The 22,560-nt window shown below is 40.2% G+C and overlaps 1 protein-coding gene across 3 annotated transcripts in view; it reads left to right on the top strand.

The window, feature by feature from the left end:
* LOC126470160 (potassium voltage-gated channel subfamily H member 7-like) overlaps positions 1-22,560 on the top strand; it is a 1,327,516-nt gene that overhangs the window by 1,213,836 nt on the left and 91,120 nt on the right. Inside the window, exon 7 of one of the 3 annotated variants that reach the window (XM_050097784.1) lies at positions 11,936-12,039. The exons of 1 other annotated variant lie outside the window; for it this stretch is intronic. In XM_050097784.1, coding sequence (XP_049953741.1) covers positions 11,936-12,039 — 104 coding nt within the window. Of the gene's footprint in view, positions 1-11,884; positions 12,040-22,560 lie in introns of all 3 variants that reach the window. One more of the 3 variants, XM_050097783.1, reaches the window with a different exon arrangement.

Raw genomic sequence — 22,560 nt, 5'->3', positions numbered from 1 at the left:
TTCTCAATGTGGTGCTACAGAAGAACGCTGAAAATTAGATGGGTAGATCGCATAACTAATGAGGAGGTATTGAATATAATTAGGGAGAAGAGAAATTTGTGGCACAACTTGACTAGAAGAAGGGATCGGTTGGTAGGACATGTTCTGAGGCATCAAGGAATCACCAATTTATTGTTGTAGGGCAGCGAGGATGGTAAAAATCGTATAGGGAGTCCAAGAGATGAATACACTAAGCAGATTCAGAAGGATGTAGGTTGCTGTAGGTACTGGGAGATAAAGGAACGTGCATAGGATAGAGTAGCATGGAGGAGAGCTGCATCAAACCAGTCTCTGGACTTAAGACCACAACAAGAACAATGTATTCTTACCACATGGCTCATGTTATAACCAGTGTATAATATAACAGTTGCCAAAACTGTGGAAAGAGAACAAACATTTCACTGGCCTAATGGACAGTTTATAATTTTGTTAAAATAAATAAATAAATAAATAAAATTGGCCTGAGGGAGTTTAAGACACTGCTCTTTCGCTTTGCAGTCTGAGAGCGATACCACTGAAGCACGACTCCGAGGCTATCTATGTGCACTCAATGTTGTACTTGTTGAGCTTAGACCGTTCGCTGTTTCTGTTTTCCTTTTTTCTTCACAATTCAGTACACCTGTTTTCATGCTTGATCTGTGTTGAGTTTTTGACGGGCTATCCACTGGACCATCTTACCACTAAATCTGAAAGGGGGGAGTTTCCCTTGTGAGCGCCTCAAATGGATTACTGTATGATAAACTTCATAACTATATATACTACAACTAGTTCAGAAACCCACAAAATAGGTTTACTGTCAGTACAACTTTAGCATATACTGATGTCTGACACAATTTTACTACAGTATATAGTGAGTGAATTAGCATATCTGAGAAGTGGTCTATCATGTAACATAATTTATGCCGACTGGATGGGGATAAAGTCTGTCGCAGTTTGCTACCACGTGATGGCACTAACGTAAATTTCTAGTTGAGTGGTAAGGGCTAGCTGTGCACAGCATGAACTGTGCGCATTGTTTATCAAATCCGTACGTATTTGGCCCATGAGGTAAGCTCCTTTACAACTGAAGGTGTGCTCAAAACCCAGATGCCAAGTTTCACGAAGTCTAGAGGAGCAATAGCGCGGTAGATTTATAAGTCCCATATCTTTTCAGATTGCAGCATTTGCCTTACACTTAACAGCATTCAAATAAAAATAACCAATAAATCTGCAAGGCGTTGAAAGTTAGGGTGTTCACGTGCTCTTTTGCTCTTATACAGAAGCCGATACTGACCTGCAATCATTAATGGCAAACCTCTCCATACCACAGTCAAGAGAGGTCTTCCAATGCATTGTGATGAATCATGTCTATCAATGGAAAACGTCTTTCAACACCCTCCTGTAGATGAACGAAGATGTATGTGAAGTACTCCATTCTCTGCCTTATCTTTGACATAAATTGAGTCTGATAACTGCAATGATTCTAAGTTAGTTTCAGTGGTTTGTGAGGTACTGCAGTTCTTGTGTATACATCTGCTTGAGAAATATTGTGTGTGTGGAAGAGTGTATGTTCTGTTCACGGAGTTAGTGCAGCGTGACATATAATTCCACATGTCGAACACCACTGATATGTGATTGTGTTTATGTTCTACGATCAATTCTCTCTTACCAGCACCTTCTTGGTATCGAGTTTAGACACCACAACAATTCAACAGAGTTGATAGCACAAGTGATTTACATGAAATTCTTCAAACTCCCACTGTCTGGAGCTTCATTAGGCATAAATCATATGTTTCTTCTTCTTCTTAATTTCCTGTTGTATCATCACAATACTCTCAAATTTATCCGGCTCGCATCTACTATATGCCAATAAGCAGTGACTCCTCAGCATGCAAGCATCTAGAGAGATTGTGTGTAACTGGACAGGTGATATGAGTAAGATTGGCATGGAATGGTCTCTGCAGAACAGCAGATACAGTATTGGAATGAGAAAACCGGTCTATACCAGTAGCGCCACTAAGTACAAGTTTGAAACAGGTATTGTATTCTTTGCAGAAGCAAAATATCCAAGTGTACTGATTACGTGAAACTCACTCATTCTGCTCCTTCACGAGACGTCGAATGTAGCAGGTATTTTTCTGGTCAGTTTCAAATTAATTCGGAGACAGTGTACAGGGAGGGTTGGTTAAAGGCAGAGGAAGATTTACGACATGGATAGAGAGAGGCCATGTAGAGATTTGCTCAGGGACCTTAGCCTGTAGGTTCAGCAAAGGGGTAGCTCATATCGAAATAGATGGATGAGTGCTAGAGGTTTGAATCTTTGACTCTTTATCCCACAAATGCGAGAATACATCGTAACTCCATCCACATTGGGGGGGGGGGGGGAGGGTGGCAAATTAGAATAAAATCTTACCAAAATTTCAAAGTGTTTCGGTTAAGGAATGTTGTTTCTGCACCTCCTGTCTGTTGATGGCTATTACCTACACTAAGAAAAAATTGGAAATTTGTGGTAAGGTCTTATGGGACCAAACTGCTGAGGTTACACACTACTTAATCTAAATTAAACTAACTTAAACTAAGGACGACACACACACACACCCATGCCAGAGGGAGGACTCGAACCATCGTCGCGGGGAGCCGCGCGGCCCGTGAAGACGCCTAAGACCGGGCGGCTGCCCCGCGGCCCTACACTAAGAAACAGTATTTTTATCATGTGATGTAAGCAGTGTAACAGGGTTCACGATATGTCTGCATGTATATGATCCTCGGAAAGTATTGGAGGGAGTGATTTAGCGATGATGCAGAAGTTGAGAACCATGCTGCACTGTCATTCTCTGATAGCGTCATGAGAGGGACACGATGAGGCGTTTTGTTGACATGACAGCTCGTCAAGAGTGGTGGTTTGTCCCCCAAGTAATTTGAGTAAAATGGGGGTGAAATTACGGAAAATCTGATAACATTACGAAAATTGATGGAAAATACGTAAAATTGTTTGAAATGCGACAAAAATATGGAGGAATGAGGGTATTTACTTGCTCGCCTAGGTGCATGAAAATCATTCCATTCCTGCGGCAGTGGGATTGACATGTGATGGTGCATACTATCCACGCTGTATGGGTTTCAGTCATGCAGTATATCCCCTTGTTCCATGTGCAGTTATGCACTGTAAATCACCAAAATGTATGATGCAGTGTGCGAGATTTGGTGGTCAGGATGACTAGCACCAAGGACAACGAAACATTGATCATATACCCGAATGCAATATGCAGCACCAATATGAGGAATCAGCGCTCTGGGTCTCTTTGGAAAACAGAAGACCGAGACATCTACTACCCTGTCACTGTATAAAATGAGACTCAATGTAGAGATCATCAACTTTGGACAACTGTTTGGAAACCCTCAACAATGCTGCAGACTTTTCCAGTTTCCATATGTCATGAAGTCGTCCCGATTTTTGTCAATAAGAAAACAGTCTCTGTCTTTTATTTCAACCACCATCGTGTTTTTGGCAGCAGTATAGTTTACACCATGCAATGTCCAGCTTTCTGTGAGAGCTAATGGATCGAAACGAGTTAATGTCAGTCTAGCACCTGACACAGTGTCAAAGGAATGGTAGAAAAACAAAATGTATGGCAGTGAACAAAGTTGTAGTCGTACTCTGCTTGGATGTGTGACAGCGGAAAAACGTTGCATCAAACTGCTTATGAAAGAGCAACACAGGAATTCTCTCTTGTAAGTGATATCTGTGGGATATGGTCCTCCTATAGTACCAGCGACGATACCTTACACTGGTCTGTGCATGCGACTTTGATCACTGGCCGCCTGCTTCAATAGACCAATACCTGTATCATTAATAGGATCACCACATAGGCTTGATGCCATCACATGGATAGTATTTGCTTTTTATATATCAGAAGAGAGGGACACGGTAATATCTTATTGGGTTCTGTACCGGGTGATCTTAGTGAAGTTTTTATAGTTCATAGTTTTTCTTCGTTCGATGGTACAGAATAACGAGGAGGGAGAGAACATTTGGGTGACAGGCATGAATGCACCCTAAGTGATGCAGATCCCCTTCAGATTGCAGTATCTGTATGTAGTTTGGAAACACACCTCAGTGCAGTAGCAAAATCCTCGTCCTTCTTCCAGTGCCCGTATGATGTGAAGTCTTCCTAATTTTCCCAATGAGAAACACCCCCATAACTGCTAATACTGTCATTTCTACCATCTCGTGTTGCAGGAGAAAGCTTCGTTTGGCTCTGGCCTTACACACTGCACATAGTTGGCGTAGCTACGACAACATGTTCCCATTTCCATTAAGTGGTCAAACATGGTCCTGTCACATTTAACTCAGCTCACCTTGTTTCTCCACGGGATGCAGAAAGTGGTAGATACAGCGTTCTCTAACTTCCACTCAGTTGCGACTTAAATTAGAATGATCGTATGGCCAAAGCTGAAGGGAGGGTGGGGCAGAGACTGAGGAACAGTTACAAGATGCGGAGAGACTGTCTAAAACCAAGGTGGAGATTTGCTGTATGGGGTCCATAGCCAATAGGTTCGAAAAAGGTGACTTGTTTAGAGATATGAGAGTGCTACAAATATGATCATTAAAAATATCTCCATAGGATCCAACACAAGTACATGGTTGAATGGAGAGACTTGATTCCAAATGGCAGACAAAATTTCTACCAGGAAGCGTAACATGATAGATATGAAAAGCTGCTGTGTTGGTCATAGGATTTTGTACGTTTCTTACAACTTCAATGTAGTGTTGCTTTTTTAAAAGATTCCTCACATACCAACTCCATCTACTGTATGCGATCATTCTCAGTCAGTCATCATCCTCCCTTGCCTGTAACTCTGTGGATATATCCTGGAACCTCAGTTACACTGTCTACAGAATGCATTACAAATACTGTCTGTTAGCATTGGAAGCATCTAGCAGCAGCATGAGGGAGTTGGAAATATCTGCTTAATGCCACGTTCCTTAGCCGAATCACTTTCTAAATTCGGTGAGAAGGGTGATTGTATTACGAGCTTTCACCTCTAGCGACGTGCGCCCGCGCTTTCAGTCTGTTAATACACACCCCCACGATCACTGTCTGTATTCAATGTCGCAGTATTTGTGTGGAAGACCACTTCACTCAGAAGCATTACCATACCTCAATTTATAAAGCACGTATAGCTTTTAACATGGATATCGTTAGCGACATCTGGGTGTGCCTATAGAACCAAGACCGCTTTATATGCAGAGTGACAGTTACATACTCGTTGCGAACGTATTTTTTATAGCTGGTCGCTTATAAGACAGTTACGTGTCTCTTGCTAAGACACACTGGTACCACCTGCAAGAAAAACAAATGAGGCATGTCCATCAATCGCGGATTTTCGCTCAGTATTGTTTCGTCCTAGCAACACTCAGTTATTGGCGAAGTATTATACTTAATAGGGAATGTGTCATAGATTAGCTGTGATTGGCAGGGTTATAAAGTGTGTGTTGAGGTTTAAGGTTACTGTAGCCAGTGTTCTGACATGTTCAAAGAAAATGACTATGACCAGTTGTAAGGGAGGTATATATTTGATGTGCAAAATTGCGATTTCAATGCATCGCTGGTCATAAGGCGAAAGAAAGAATTTACATGGAAAATTATATCCAGTCATAAGGAGGGTATAGATATTGATATTTTAACGTGAGATTTGTCGCAGATGAAGGATATTTCTGGTAGTTCGTCCATTGTCGAATGTCACCAGATTGGGGCTGCAACGGTAATATTTAATGGTAGTTACAGTGATAAAAATTTGGCTGGCTTGTTAGAACGACTCTGCCGGGTAATCGGGTACATGGTGGAGGTAGCTGGTGACCAGAATGAATTGACATTTCCGGCTTGAGGCCGTCGTGGGAGGCAGATACAAAGGAAAGTTCTTGCAAACTGGCTAATCGGTTCTTTCTCACAGCTGCAGGGATGAGTCCCAGCAGGCCGGACGTTGTGGCCGAGCGGTTCTAGGCGCTTCAGATCGAAACCGCGCGACCGCTACGGTCGCAGGTTCGAATCCTGCCTCGGGCATGGATGTGTGTGATGTCATTAGGTTAGTTAGGTTTAAGTAGTTTTAAGTTCTAGGGGACTGATGACCTCAGCTGTTAAGTCCCATAGTGATCAGAGCCATTTGAACTATTTGAAGTCCCAGCAGTGGCCCTCATGGCGCTCTCTGGATAGCTGAATAGTGAACTAATACTCTGTATGCATTGAGCTGTCTCTGCGATCGCCTGTGTTGCATGTATTCTCCGTGGAATATTGAGTGATTCAATATCGATCACTGCCAAGTGTTGGCACTAGACTTATTGATAACATCTGAATTCCTTCCACTCCAATCATCCTTGGATGCCCTCCATATGCCGAGGTTGTGCACTCTGGCATACAAGTGCATCCACGACTGCAGCTGCAATCACTGCGGCAGTTTTCTCCGACCACTGAGCATTGGTGCTGGCTATACGACGGGATGGGCGCGCCGCCTGTGGACATCTCTGGGGAGAGTGGGCTGTATGTACGAGTGTTTTCATCGATCTCAGGTGTCTAGCCATTACAACTACTTGGATTGTGGCTTAGTGCTTCTTAGTACATTGCAGTGCACTCTGTCTTGCAGTGGTGCACTTTGGTGTTACTATCCCATCATGTGGCAGACCGTTTCCACTTCCTTCTGCGTCCTGGTGTGGCTGAGAGAACAAATTGTGGAATTCTGTAGTACTTCATAAAATACACTTAGCAGAGCTGTAGTGGTCAGGAATTCCACAACTGTGATGGTATAAATTCACGCGGAAATTTTAAATTCATTTGATACAGCACCATTTCCAATCAAGACACCAAAGCCCCAATTGGTCAGTTTATTGTTCTCAATAGTGTTACTCAGAGCACACACACATCAGTCCAACGCCTCCCCAGATTGTTTAAAGACATAGTGTCGTGGATTGGCAAGACAGCCAACCCACTATGAGAGGAAGCCGAAAGGCACGCGTTTTAGCTCACGCAGGCTGGCGTGAGGTCTGGAACAGGTCAAGGAAATGAGACTAGCAAAAAACGTACGTAGCTGCTGGAATACTTAACTTTAATCCATAATTGGTGAACATCGCTCTTGACGGTACATGTTTTACAGCATCAATAGTAACTGGTAATGGCGCCGTGCTAGGTCGTAGCAAATGACGTAGCTGAAGGCTATGCTAACTATCGTCTCGGCAAATGAGAGCGTATTTTGTCAGTGAACCATCGCTAGCAAAGTAGGCTGTACAACTGGGGCGAGTGCTAGGAAGTCTCTCTAGACCTGCCGTGTGGCGGCGCTCGGTCTGCAATCACTGATAATGGCGACACACGGGTCCGACGTATACTAACGGACCGCGGCCGATTTAAAGGCTACCACCTAGCAAGTGTGGTGTCTGGCGGTGACACCACACATAGTGTGCAATTGAGTTGAAATTTAAAATTCTCAGCGACCTCCAACGTAATGGACCTCCTGCCAGCTGACATAAGTGTGCTATTATCCGCCAACAGGAGGCAAGAGGGAAGATAAATTCAGGACCGTTTGGAAACCAGGTAATTGCGGGATCGAATCCCGCCACATATACCAGTCCTAGTTTACACTAATAGGATGCAAGGAGAAACTGCTTGTCCACAAATGGTATCGATTTAGTAATTAAGTAGTCAATCAATCTAATAGAGTAAAGGAATACCTCCAAGACGTCCGTAGCTTGGGATTTATCAGGTCTCCACTACTCTGTTCACAACAAAGGAGTGGTTAATGTGGCACACGACAGACTCTTGCTGGGCAGGAAGTAGCCACCTGGGAGAGAGAGAGAGAGAGAGAGAGAGAGAGAGAGAGAGGGAGAGGGAGAGGGAGCATATGTTTTAGAGGAATTTACCAGGTATCAATACCTGTATACCTGTATCAAAGAGTTGCTGCCACCTGATACTTTGTCAGACTGGAAGTAACTGGAGGAGTGAAAGGGAGGACAGGAGGGGACTGGAGGGAGCCGGGGTGGGGGGTTACTTCTCCCAGAGTCCTCTGCTGGTGGTATTGTGAACTAACATAGTTAGCATCTGCACAGCAGGGTGAGCACATACAGAAGCTGCTTCCACTGACCTGTTATGAAAGGTGTGTGTTTGGGAGAAGATTGTGCAGGTGCTGCAACCAGAAGTAGCCATATGAGGTGGCAAAGGACACTGCTGCGAACAAATGGGATCAGAGTTTGTAGGGGTGATCTGGCTGCCGGATGGTCACAAAAAATGGGCGCAGTATTTTGAGACACTATGGTCTGCTGGTTTGGACAGGCTGGTCGGAATTCTGCCAAGCAGGGGTACCCGACAGGAAGTGGTCACTTACGGTGTGCTAATACCATGAGATAGCTGGCGGTGCAGCGACCAACAGCGACTGTGGGGTATGAGTGGGCGCAGTGCAGCCTGTCGGACAGGCCTGTGAAGTAGTTGTCATATGGGCTCACAGTGTTCCAGCTGCCACGTCTGCCCTGCAGTCAGTGCAAAGATGGATCTGAAAGATTTTTAACAGTGTAATTATGTGTGGTGAGTTATGTTGACACCAATTTCATGATCGTATTCTTTGCACAATCGGCAAAAGCGATCTATTACTTCTTTGTAATGTACTTGAGAAGACCTGCGTCTGCCCAGCAGAGAATAATGAGCTTTTCCCGCCAAATAAAAGACATCAATCACTGCGAGTTGAATTTTATAAATAAACAGTGTATCATTTGCTTTGTAATTGAATTTCCTGTTGTGAGACCTTTCCTCTCCAGCACAGATTGGGTTCTTTTCCCGCCAATTCCCAGATGGGGGAGGGGAGAGTGGAGGTGGGAATGGGAAAGGAGCAAATGGCTCTGAGCACTATGGGACTTAACATCTATGGTCATCAGTCATGGGAAAGGAGGGCTAAGGTATTTCCCAGGAGGGGGAGGGGTAATAAATTTATCAATTTAATTAATTAGTCAAGTAATTTGATTTCAAAGCTGTGCTTATATCATTGATGGGGTTTCCCAGAGGGATGGGGGTGGAGGAAGGGGAGGGGAAAGAAGGGGGGAGTGGGTTCAGAAGGACATATTATCCCCAGGGCTTAAAAAAACCAACCCGCAGGGGGTCATAAATCAATGAAGAGAAAAATAGATTAAGGGGTGGTGGAGGGACTAGTAAATCAATCAAATTTGCTTCTGAATGTATGCAGCCCACACTAACAAAATGCGCCAGAACCAGATTTGCACTCCTCTGAGACTCTGTTAAAGTTTCGACCTGTCTGATAAGTGCCTTGTATAGATGGTTCAAATGGCTCTGAGCACTATGGGACTTAACATCTTAGGTCATCAGTCCCCTAGAACTTAGAACTATTTAAACCTAACTAACCTAAGGACATCACACACATCCATGCCCGAGGCAGGATTCGAACCTGCGACCTTAGCAGTCCCATGGTTCCGGACTGCAGCGCCTAGAACCGCACGGCCACCGCGGCCGGCCCTTGTATAGAATACTCGATTTCTGCTGCTCATCGACTATGAAGAATCTGTATAGGTCAATGACAGAGTTGTGGAGAATATGTACATTTCACAGAATCTGAGCAAATTGTGGTGAGGTTTGTATTGGCCACCTTAAAAATGCCTCACTTAGCGTTCATTATTCCTAAAGCACAGTCAATTAATCGTCGTGATCTGGAAAAGCGTTTGTCGAAACATTATTTCCCTGGCTCTATAGTCCATCGACTGTAAGACTTGGTAAAATGCTTTACCAATGGGTATGCATCATCTCCAATGAACTCAGAAGGCAACAAACCTAGTGTCTTTGATAGCAGAGAGTTTGGCGTTGTACTAAGTTCCACGTCTTGCGTCAAACGAAATACATTAGAAGAATGAAATCTTTCGCTTTCCTTCGCAGCCGGCCGGGGTAGCCGAGCGCTTCTAGGCGCTACAGGCCGCAACCGCGCGACTGCTTCGGTCGTAGGTTCGAATCCTGCCTCGGGCATGGATGTGTATGATGTCCTTAAGTTAGTTAGGTTTAAGTACTTCTAAGTTCTAGGGGACTGATGACCTCACAAGTTAAGTCCCATAGTGCTCAGAGCCATTTGAACCATTCCCCCCCCCCCCCCCCCTTCGCATATCACCAAACATCGATTGTAATGAATTTTCTTGCGAGGATCTGCAACTGTTTCTCGGATGTGTGAATGAAAATGTCTTATAGCTATCAGCATTGTAACAGAATTTTCTGAGCCTTTTAGACGAATGTGTTTTCTGTCAACATCACCGACACCTTCAGAAGGCACTCGTGTTGTGGCAGTCCCACAACATTTTCGTAATTGACTCCACAATTCTTGCAATGGTTATGAATCTTATTGTGAATGTCAGAGCCATGTCTCGAAAACTCCTTCTGGTTTCTAGGAACCTGTAACAATTCTCGTTTTACCATCTGTCGATTACCCATAATAAAATACATTATTCCCTTGAAAAACTCCTTAGTTACTTGCATATCACACTACATATGGAAGTTACACACAGTAACCATTTGGTAACCTAGTCTCCTCTTTGCGTGCTATAACCTGCCAAAATCTTGTTTTGATACCTGAGACAGTTTGTGAGATACAAGGGTGTTATGAATATTTCATTCTCACTTTATCGTCTCGGCTCGCGAGTGGAACTGAGTGCACTATATACGATCCGTTTTCTCGAGAATGGGGTGAGTTATAGATCCCATCCTAACTTTAAAGAATAGTTCAGTATGTCAACTACTTTTGGTATACAGCAACGTATAATCTAACATGCGCTAAACGCAAATTCATTGCAAACTATTCGATTGCAGTAGGTTGCTTAATTTTGAAATATCACAGTAACTATAAGGTTAACGAAATAATATACAGTTCATCATGAAGCTGACGAATAAAGTTGTGAGATCCACAAGAGTCGCCGGCCGCTGGTGGCCGAGCGGTTCTGGCGCTACTGTCTGGAACCGCGCGACCGCAGGTTCGAATCCTGCCTCGGGCGTGGATGTGTGTGATGTCCTTAGGTTAGTTAGGTTTAAGTAGTTCTAAGTTCTAGGGGACTAATGACCTCAGCAGTTGAGTCCCATAGTGCTCAGAGCCATTTGAACCACAAGAGTGATTATTTTACCGAGTACTTTCTTTAAAATCGTTTGAGAAATATTGCAGATCGACCGGCTTGTGCGTTTGTCCTCCACGCAGTCAAGCGAGCGTGCCTGCTGCCGCGCCTCTCCGTAGCCTCACTAAACTTGGGCGTGAAGCAGTGCTGCGCCAGCTACCCGACGCACGGCTCCTCTATACTCTCCGGGACTTTGGAAATTTTTGAGTACAGTATCACTGAAAGCTCCCGACTAAGAATATTCGACTTTTTTTAGGAAGCCAGCACCATTCTTGGTGCTTTCGGAACCAAATAAATAACACCAATCAAACTTTATCATAGTTTCTGTGGTGTTGAAATCAATAAAGTTAATCTTCAGTTCACGATGCAACGCAGATCATCATATACTGTTGTGTGTTGTACTTCCGTATGCTTTCATCTTTCATTACAAGTCCCATGATAACCAATACAAGGAAGAATTTTTCCCTTTTGTTGCGAAAACGATTGATCTCTACTTAAAAAGTATGTTTGAAGGAAATGAAATGGTACCAGAGCCTAGTCGTTCTTCTGACGACAATCAGAATAAACTCATAATTATATTAATGGTCCAGAGTTATTTGCTACAAACATAATTAAATTTTATATTAGTTAATTAAGATATGCATGGAATTTTTGTTATGTACACTTAGTTAATATCCTTGATGCAATAATGATTCCTGTTACATTAATTTTTAACCGTAATTAATATTTCAGCCACAAGAAACCATGTCTCTAAAGCATTCCCAATCACTTCATCTGAATCAGATCTCCAGCGCGTTCGGACGACCACGTCGATATGGGAACGAGGTAGTCATGATAGGAAATCACCTTCACTCAGCAATGTTCCCTCCGACAGTCTGAAGCACAAGGTAAATGCTACAGTTAAGTTTGCTTCACGCGTTTGTATTCTTAAAAGACGGCGCTAAGTTATTTGGTTACTGAGCTTAAATCCTAAGTATGATAACGAGATAAATCTCTTAAACGAAATATAACGCACTTTTCATTGAATCATTTGCAAATCATTTGCTTACAAATAATTGTAGAGATAAGGGTATGATGGTATCTAGCTTTCATCGCAGAAGAGAGACTCATTAGCTGCGCTGCTGAAAAATACTTACGTATGCCTTAAGACAGTGAAATAACGGCCATTTCTTGTATGGACTAAGTAAGTACAATACACACATGTTCTTAAGTTAAGGGATCTTCAGTATCTACGTGAGGCACAGCGACAGCGTCATAGAAGGTGCTCTGGCAACATTATAACGGAATGATACAAATACAGTGTATAACTGAAAATCGCTCATGAACCTCTGGTGACTCATACCATGTGTGTTGCCCATGCCGGTAGCATGCCGGTAGCATGCAGAATGTCGATACAGGGTGTGATGCCCTCACTTGGCAGTACATACTGAACAACAGCTTCCATACTGTTGACCAGACCGTCCAGCATGACTTGCGGAAAACGCTCCGATTGTAGAATAATTGACCCTCGTAGTCAACTGTGGTACGTAATGGTGATGTTGAAGGTGCAATCCTCGGCACCCGAGATCCACGTTTGTTCAGTCTTTTTAACTCTGACTGGCTGGCTGGCCACTATAAACGCATGATGTTCTCATCTATTAGTTTCTCACCCATCAAATGTGATTGGACGTCAGCATCCATCACATGGCCCTAGATCAGTATGCACCACGAAATAATCTCTATCGTTCGCAGCAGTCATTGGATTCCACGAAGTGCGTCCACACGATGCCGTTTTCCTTTTCAACTGTGCACATAAACTTACATTTCCAACAGTAGAACTGCGAATGCGTATTTGTGAATACGTAATTTGCTCGAAATGGAGGCCATGCGTCAAAGCGCATTGTTTCCCAGGTAAAGTGGAAATTTCTTACCCTGAATAGCAGGCACAGGCAGCTTTTGGTAAAGTGTTCGTTATGTAATGTGTTGAGGCTATGCTGTAAGGCGATTTATGTGTCATAATGTCTGTTTACTCCAAAGTCAAAGCAAGAGCGCTGAAACCTGTAGATGATTTTATGCTAAGAGAACGTACTTCAAAAGATAATTTGAATAAAAATTTGAAGTGTGTTGCCCTGAGCATCAAGTATTATATAAAAACACGGAAGCGCCAAAGAAACTGGTATAGGCATGCGTATTCAAATACACAGATACGTAAACAGGCAGAATATTGCGCTACGGTCGGCAACGTCTAAAAAAGGACAAGTGTCTGACTTCTTTGTTAGATCGGTTACTGCTGCTACAATGGCAGGTTATCAAGATTTAAGTGTGTTTGAACGTGGTGTTATAATCGGTGCTCGAGCGATGGGACCAAGCATCTCCGAGGTAGCGATGAAGTGGGGATTTTCCCATACGAACAATTCTCGAGTGTATCGTGAACATCAGGAATCCGGTAAAACATCAAATACCCGACATCGCTGCTGCCGGAAAAAGATCCTGCAAGAACGGGACCAACGACGACTAAACAGAATCGTTCAACGTGACAGAAGTGCAACCCTTCCGCAAACCGCTGCAGATTTCAGTGATGGGTCATCAACAAGTGTCAGCGTGCGAACCAGTCAACTAAACATCATGGATATGGGCTTTCGGAGCCGAAGACACACTTGTATATCCTTGATGACTGCACGACACAAAGCCCGATGCCTCGCCTGAGTCTGTTAACACTGACATTGGACTGTTGATGACTGGAGACATGTTGACCTTGTCGGACGAGTCTCGTTTCAAATTGTATCGAGCGAATGGACGTGTAGGGGTATGGTGACAACCTCATGAATTCATGGACCCTGCACGTCAGCTGGGGACTGCTCAAGCTGGTGGAGCCTCTGCATTCGTGTGGGGCATGTGCAGTTGGAGTGATGTGAGACCCCTGATACGTCTAGATACGACTCTGGCAGGTGACACGTACGTAAGCATCCTGTCTCATCACCTGCATCCATTCATGTCCGTTGTGCATTCCGACGGACTTGGGCAATTCCAGCAGGACTATGCTACACCCCACACGTCCAGAATTGCCACAGAGTGGTTCCAAAAACACTCTTCTGAATTTAAACTCTTCCGCTGGCCACCAAACTCCCCAGACATGAACATTATTGAGCATACTTGTGATGCCTTGCAACATGCTGTTCAGAAGAGATCTCCACCCTCTCGTACTCTTACGGATTTATGGACAGCCCTGCAGGATTCATGGTGTCAGTTCGCTCCAGCACTACTTCAGACATTAGTTGAGTCCGTGCCACATCGTGTTGCGGAACTTCTGCATGCTCGTCAGGGCCTTACACGATATTAGGCAGGTGTACTAGTTTCTTTGGCTCTTCAGTGTATCTTCCGATCATATCGCTGTAAAGAATAAGGGACAATCTCTGAAATGCTTTGTTTTGAAATGCGAAATAAATAGGTAACTCACACTGCTGTAGAAGCCACTGGTTGCCAGCCTTATCACTACAGTTTCACAAGGATAAAATCTGAAATCTCACTGTGAGTTTCTGAAAGTTGCGAAAAAAAAAAAAGATGTCACTGGACTTTGTATTTTTAGTACCTCTGTTATAATTTGACACTGTTTTACCTGTAGTCGCCTTGTGTTTTCTTTTCTGACGCATTTCCTAACAATAAACGCAGCACAAATTGTCGAGCAAAGAAATGGGCGCATAGCAGATGGCTTGAACAATGAAGCAACATGTGGACCAAAGAACACGAATGCGTGTGTGCATTCTTTCTATTAATTTTTGTGCATGCACTTTTGTTCCCGTGCATCAACGATTACGCATGAGGAAAGAGGCATCAGTAGACATACCTAGGAAGCGTACATGACTCTGCCACAATGTCTGAGGCGAGAACCATATCACTGGCAAAGTTGTAGCAAAGTACGTTTACGGCAAAGTTTTAAAGTACAGCAGCAAAGGGGCACTTCACATTAACAGAAGGCAAGACTCATTTTATAGAATACACTGTGAGTCATACATGAATAGAACTCTGTTATTGGACCGATCCATGGAGAACATTCGCCATGTTAGACGAGCCGAATGGTACCTTACTGTGTGTCATTGAGCACAAAGAGCAACCTTTTGAGGCTGTCAATACACAGCCTGATAGAACATGGGTAATCCAAATGCTGCCTAGATCACTCTAACCAGTTCCAGGGTCAGTGCTATGCAGTTTGGATGTTTTCACATACTGATACTTGAGGCAAGATAATAACACTCCTGCAGCTGTATTGCAGCTGTGGATAATGAAGACTCCTTAACTTACGTTGCTAGTAAAGATCAGCAAATATGTATTTATTACACATATTCATTTTCCTTCTGCACTCAGCATAGGAACAATTCTTAGGAGTTTCCCACAACTTTACAAGATGACAACACATACAATGGTTCTTGTAGCCCCTCATTGATAATGTGGCTCACTGAGAACATGGATTGCTGAAAAGAATAATTTTTTACCTTAGGGCAGTATGATTGGGTTAGTATTTTAAATCTGAACACTACTTGTTTCAATTTTGTCCATCAATTTTTTTTATTTTCTTCACTGCATATTTTCACAACAGAACAAAAATTGGTTTCCATACTATTACAGATAACAACCAGCTCTATATTGGAACAGATCACAACTCAGTTGTGCCATAACAAGTTGACTCCAAGAAGAATAAAGATAATACAAACACTCTTGAGTTCAGCAGCCTTACAAAGTATCGATTTCTTACATTCAAAGGCATTTATACATAATTAATTAGGGTTATTTACAAATATTCTCAAATTGTTATACATATTAACTTAATTTCAAATGTGATCACAATTTCGAATTAAATTGAAAGTATAAAGGCATAAAATTTCATCATGCAAGCTTTTACTCCTGGCAAGATTGTAAAAAAGTATTTCAGTTTCCCACAGTAATTCAAATGCTGTCTCTAAATCTACAGTGTGATGATAACAGTGATTACTAAATCTAACATATCTTTCATTATCTTGCATATAAGAGTCAGATTCAGATTCCAAAAAAGACGGTTATAATTGTGCCATTATTTATTATACAAATTTGGCCGTTAAAGACCGTGAAAACAGTTATTTCTTGCGCTTCTGGGAAGTCTTCTTTCTCTCGGTCCACACTTCTTTCATTCTTTTGCTGAAGGTGGCTTTTCTCTCTTCAGACCATTTAGTTCCACAAGTGCCATTAATATATCCAAAATCATGTGCAAACATTTTCAGTAAACAAAACAGCCCAGAAAGTAAAAAATACAATAATGGCATCATTTGTCCCAAAAATACACTATTTAGAAACTGTATGACTCAAAATTCATTTCAAAGTAGTATAGTATTTCTCTGATATACTAAAAATTGATTAAGAAATCATCATAATGTTGCAACTTGCGTTAAATTAAATCTACATATTGTGCTGACAAACTATACAGAACAAAACATAAAGTACATATAACACAAAATCTCTAATAATTTTTCCAACCAAAAACAATAAACTGCATATTTCATTTCAAAGTAGCGTAGCAGTTTTCAAGAAGAGACCAAATTCACCCATAAAAATGCACTTAACATCTAGACAGAATGGTAGTGTGTAGTACACTTAAGATTACTTAATGCAAAAAATATATTTCATCAAAAGCAATAAAATTTATGTATTCCCTTTTTTCCAGGGAGAAACTTTTTCCCTAGTACAACCTATACTTTATTTTTTAATTATATTTTCCGCATGTCAGGGAATAATAACCTCATGTTTTATAATATTATGTCAGTGAGCATTACAATTTGTCCTAATATAGTTGGTTTCTACATTGCTTTGGTGAGTTCTGTACCTAGCATAGATGATAACTATAAAAATTCTTGTCATTTGATAGTTTGATCAAATTAATGTCCTCTTCAGCACATTACAGATAACAATTCCAGTCACATTCTCCTAGTTCACACATAAGAGGACCAGAGCTTATAAAATTAGTTTCTTTTTCATTAAATTTATAGTAAATTAATTACTCTGATTTTTCATAAAGGTGTTTTTCTGCAATGAATGACAAAACACTTCACATTATCTATGGAATAATTGAAAATAACTATTACTCATCACAAACACTTTCATTCAAATCTCTGTCTCCAATACTATTTTTAATAACTTCTGCATTCTTCTGTTCATCATTAAGTTTGTTAACATACCATGCCTGTAGCAACCAAACTAACTCCCTGCCAAACCATAATCTTTCCAATAATGAATAAAATTTTGTAAATTACCTCAAAATAATCATAACTTTTGGATGTGGGTCACTACATATATTAATTTGCAGATCACACAGTATAGTGTAAGTAGGACAGAAAAAAACATAGAATATTTGAATACCACACAATCAATAACTAACACAGCTGAGACATGGCAAAAAATCATTTAGATGGTCATTAGCAAAATGATTAAATGCAATAAATAATGTACACCTCATCATTTACAAATTATTGTTTCTCTTTTTTTCTTAATAAGTGTCCACTCAAAATTAGGATAATTTTCAACAGAATTAGGCATTCTAAGCGAATTAGCTATCCTTAAGCATTGTTACAGTGTAGTTGCAAACTATTTTTGCATAATTTCTGATAAGTTATTGAAATTTACTACATAAATTTACAAAATGTTGCATCAGAGTTTGGTGTAAAAGTTATATTATTTGCAGCATTACTACAAACATGTATGTTACTACTTCTAAACTTACTACAAAATTCATTTGGATGCTACAACCACCAATTAAACTGTATTTGACGACTAAATAGTAATAATTGTTTGGAAAACAGGTAAACTTTTAAAACATTCAGATACTTCTTTCCATAAAACTTGTTTGAAATCACAGATTCCAAATGATTTTCAGTAAGTGATGTCAAAACTTCATTTACATTAGGCATTTGAGTAATGGTTCATTATTTAAAGGAGGAAAACAGTCTCTTTCTACACCAAGATTACCTACTGTATTTATACCATTCCCACTTGCCACAAAACATTAAAATTTTTCAAGACAGGGAAAGAATTTGTCCCTACAACATCCTCAATGTGAATATTTGCATCTTTATTTTTCCCTTTGTCATAATCTCCCAAGTCTCATTTACTGGTAGTTCAAAAATACTTTTATTCTTAGTAGAAGTAAAGTTATTTTCCAAAGCAATACCTTGTGTTTTCCTCCCAATATTCATTATAATTGACTGTCCCATACGTTTTGAATGTTTCTCATTTTCTAACCTTGTTCAAATACCACCAACAACAAATTTTTCCAAGTCCAAGCCTCTTGATTCTACTGCTTCAAACATGCTATTTTCTCTTTGTCACCTACTTAACACAACAAAACTGTAAAAAACATTAAATTAGAAATATATATATTAATGTGTCCATCCATTGTTTTGTTTTTCTTCAGTTCGTTTTTCTACACAGCACAACAAATCAGTTTCCATAGTATTACAGATAACAGTCAGCTCATTACTTGAACAGACCACAACTAACTCATGCCACAGTGATAAGTTGACTCTGACAAAAACAAAGATAATACACGCAATCTAAGCTCAGTGATTTAACAAGGTATTGATCTGTTGAATTCAAAATTTTACAAATATTATCAAATTATTACTCAGAGTAAATTATAGTATGACACTGATCATTTAAAATGTGATCACAATTTCAAATTAAATAGGCAGTATAAAAAATAATCGTGTTTTGTGAAAGACAAGCCTTTTCTAAATTTCATGTTTTATTTCTGTTTATAAAAATATAAGAACAGTTTAGTTATGTTGCCAAAATTACAGTAAATGCACAATTATAATATGTACACCTGTGGATCATGTTCTAAAATTATTTGTATCATATTCTACAATGTTTGATGAAAGAAAATGTGCACTGACCACTACCATTACAAGGCCCAGTATGGCAAAGATGTGGTAGGTAGTCAGCCGTGGTCTCATAGTAAGAACATCCTGACATTTTCTTGAAGTAATTTAGGGAAACCACAGAATACCTACATCTGGCAGATTGAACGAAGACAGGAGCGACCACCCACTTGAATACAAGGCCACTCTGTTAAAACAATGCTACCTCATTTGATTTATCCATTGTGTGCAATACTATTTTATAAAGAAGTTATTTAATAATGTAAAGAACTAATGCTGTACTGTTCATTCGTTTCTCATTCCCTGTTACTGCACATATTATGCACACTACACACATTTCATAACACTACACTTCAAAGTGGTTAATACTGACATTTGAGTTGATCAGTTCATGTTGTGCAATAATCTTAGTCCAGATGTCAGCTTGATTAGCTGATAATTTTAAATATAGAGCTTTTATAGTAGTAATGTTGTAAGTGTTTCATTCTTATGGATGAATTGGAGAGCTGTTACATTACAATATTCTTGTTTTGGAATGCCAAAGCTTTATAAGGAGCATAATCTTTCTTTTTCTTAACAGTTAGGAAGAATGCATGTCAATGCTCATGATCCTAGAGGGTTTTGTCCTGTGGTAATCCATGTTAAGGATGACCAAAACTGCAAATGCAGATGAAACCAGTGAGAAAGTATGCAAAATGGTACTGGACAATTGCTGATTAAATACTGAATTCCTTTGGCATATTGGAAGAAAGAGTATGGCCCATTTTACACAAAGAAATTGACTTTGAGAAAGCTCTGTGCTGCATCATTCCTGCATTTGCTGAATACTTATAACAGAAGCAAATTCTAAAATTAATTTTTGGGACTATTTGAAAAAATCCAATGCCACTGTGCCATTTACTGTGTGTGAGATGTTGCACTACCACTCTGCTCTATAAATGATAGAACTAACAAAGCAATGGGTGGAAACCAGTGGCTATGCACCAAAAAAGGTGAACTAGATATAAAGATTACACAGCAAAGAGTAGAAAAAGTGCTTGATGAATACTGCACAGGTCCTGCAGATCAATGTGGTGATTTCAAAACTGATCTTCTTAAAAACTCTCCCACCCACCAAAATTAGTGACAATTATTATGTTCTACAATTTGACAAGCATCAACAAATACCCATGTAGGATAATGACTACAAGTTACTCGTACTCACATAAATCCAATATATGATCCACACTGTGTAACATATTTAACAGCATATCTGATTACAAGTGTTTACCACTATGCCTGTTGGCCTCACACGCAAACAATCATGGGCATCTGTAGAAACCATAAAAACTGCCATGAAATGATTTTATCTAGCAATTGCTTAATCCATAGAATTAGTTCACTGTGATCCACCACATAATGCTATGACTACGTTGCTAAACAAGGGTTTTACAGAATCATAGAAAATCACTTATAGAAGTGTATGAGAATGCTGTAATGAATAAAAACTCTGTTCTCCTTATTTCAGGAGGGAAGGGGGGTTATAAATGCCCCCTCTTGCTCCTGCCTCCTTGAGGATGCCTATGCCACCAATGACCAGAGTAAAAAACTTCCACTGGCTTATAAAATACTGCCAGCTAATAAAAGCACAATAACTAAGCCAATAAATTTACTTTCAACTGTACATTGGCAGTGTCTCTAATTTGCTATTACTGTCAACAATAAGTTGTATGAGTTAATGAAAGCTCTACAGAACTGTTGTGATGTGACCTTTCCTAAAAACCAGCGCCCTTACAGAGCAAACACAAGAAAGTTACTAGTTACTGTAGAACCCCAGGTACACACATCTTGCAAATGTAAGAGGTTACTATACATACAAAATCAAACTATCACAGCAACTCATTTGAAGATTATTTACAGCTGTATGAGGACGTACTACGGAAAGTCTCACATGAGGCAAAGAAAATGCATAACTGAGAATTTATAATAAACTCAAACAACATACCTAAAGCCACACAGTAAATTTTCAATAATACTATTGGCAGAAAATCCAAGAATGATTCATTAAAATGTGTTAACCATGTGTGAGCTGAAATAACCAATACAGAGACTATCTATGGGGTGCTAAATAATCCTTTTACTAACATTGGTAACAAATTATCTTCCTTAGTCAACACTGCTGCAGCATAACAGTGCTTTGAAGTAACAGGGTTCTAAAAATCAGTGTATGTCACTCTGGTAACCCCAGAAGAAATCATGAATTTATAAAGCAGGATCTAAATTTACATACATGTGACACTGATAGCATACCTGTGTGTTAAAACAAATTTGTCCTACTTTCTCTTCTCCATTTGTGGTATGATTAAACAGTTCATTTCAATCTGGATAGCTTCCTAATGCCCTCAAAACTCCAATGATTATTCCACTCCTTAAAAATGGTGATAAAACATATATCAATAATTATGCACCTATATTTAGGTTACCAACTCTCTGAAAGGTCACAGAAAAAACAATGTGTGCTTGAGCTACAAATTTTCTTGGAAAAAAAATTACTCACTAAGTCATCAACAGTTTGGCTTCAGGAGGAGAAAACCTGTTAATGAGGTCATACACTCTTTCCTAAATGAAATAAATATGGCACTGAATGTGAAAAAGGAATATTCCTGGCTCCCGGCAAGGAATTTGATCTTGTAGACTAGAAACTGCTACTACAGAAAATCATGAGTTACGGGATTAGAGGCACATGAAATGACTAGTTTCAATCCTATCTGAAAAACAGAAAACAGTAATTACATCAAAAAGAGAACAAAGCATACAATCCAATGAACAGATTGTAAACAAAGCATTTCACATGAATAATCACTTGGTCCCCATTTGTTGGCATTTTTATCAATGATCTCTGAAGCTGTATTAAGAAGCAAACTTTTGCTGATGATACAAATGTCCTCCTCACTAATCACTCAGTACAGGAAGTAAGAAAAGTGATTGGTAACACCAACAAAAATACAGTAAGTTCCCTAAACACCAATGAAATAGTACTGAACAAAGACAGGAGTGTATATATAAATTTAACTTCTGTCTGACAATCACCATCTGAAACTGCTCATATAGTCATTGGCAGTACCACCATCAAACAATAAAAAGTAACAAAATTTCTTAGGTATAGATCACACTTTGCAATCAGATGCACATAAGGGAAAGCTATTGGGCAGATTGAGTAGCTTTTACTATGCTTTCAGTATCTTTAGCTAAGTCTGTGATGTTGAAGCATTCAAAACATTCTACTTTGCATGTGTGCTTTCACTCATCTCACATGGCATCCCTTTCTGTGGCAAGAAATGCAAAGATATATTCCTCATGCAGAAAAGAATTATTAAAACAATGAAGCTGGTTTCAGTATCCTCTAGAGCAAAAAGTCTGTCCCATGAACTAAATGCCTTACTACTACCATGTGTGTATATTCTTGAAACTGTCTGATTAATTGATAGAAGTATTAAATTGGTTACAAATAATAATTAAGTGCACCAACACCAAACCTGCCATTCAAGT

Source organism: Schistocerca serialis, chromosome 3 (assembly GCF_023864345.2).
Source record: "Schistocerca serialis cubense isolate TAMUIC-IGC-003099 chromosome 3, iqSchSeri2.2, whole genome shotgun sequence".
Taxonomy (NCBI): Eukaryota; Metazoa; Arthropoda; class Insecta; order Orthoptera; family Acrididae; genus Schistocerca; species Schistocerca serialis.
The sequence above is the reverse complement of the archived record's forward strand: the minus strand, read 5'-3'. Positions and strand labels throughout refer to the sequence as shown.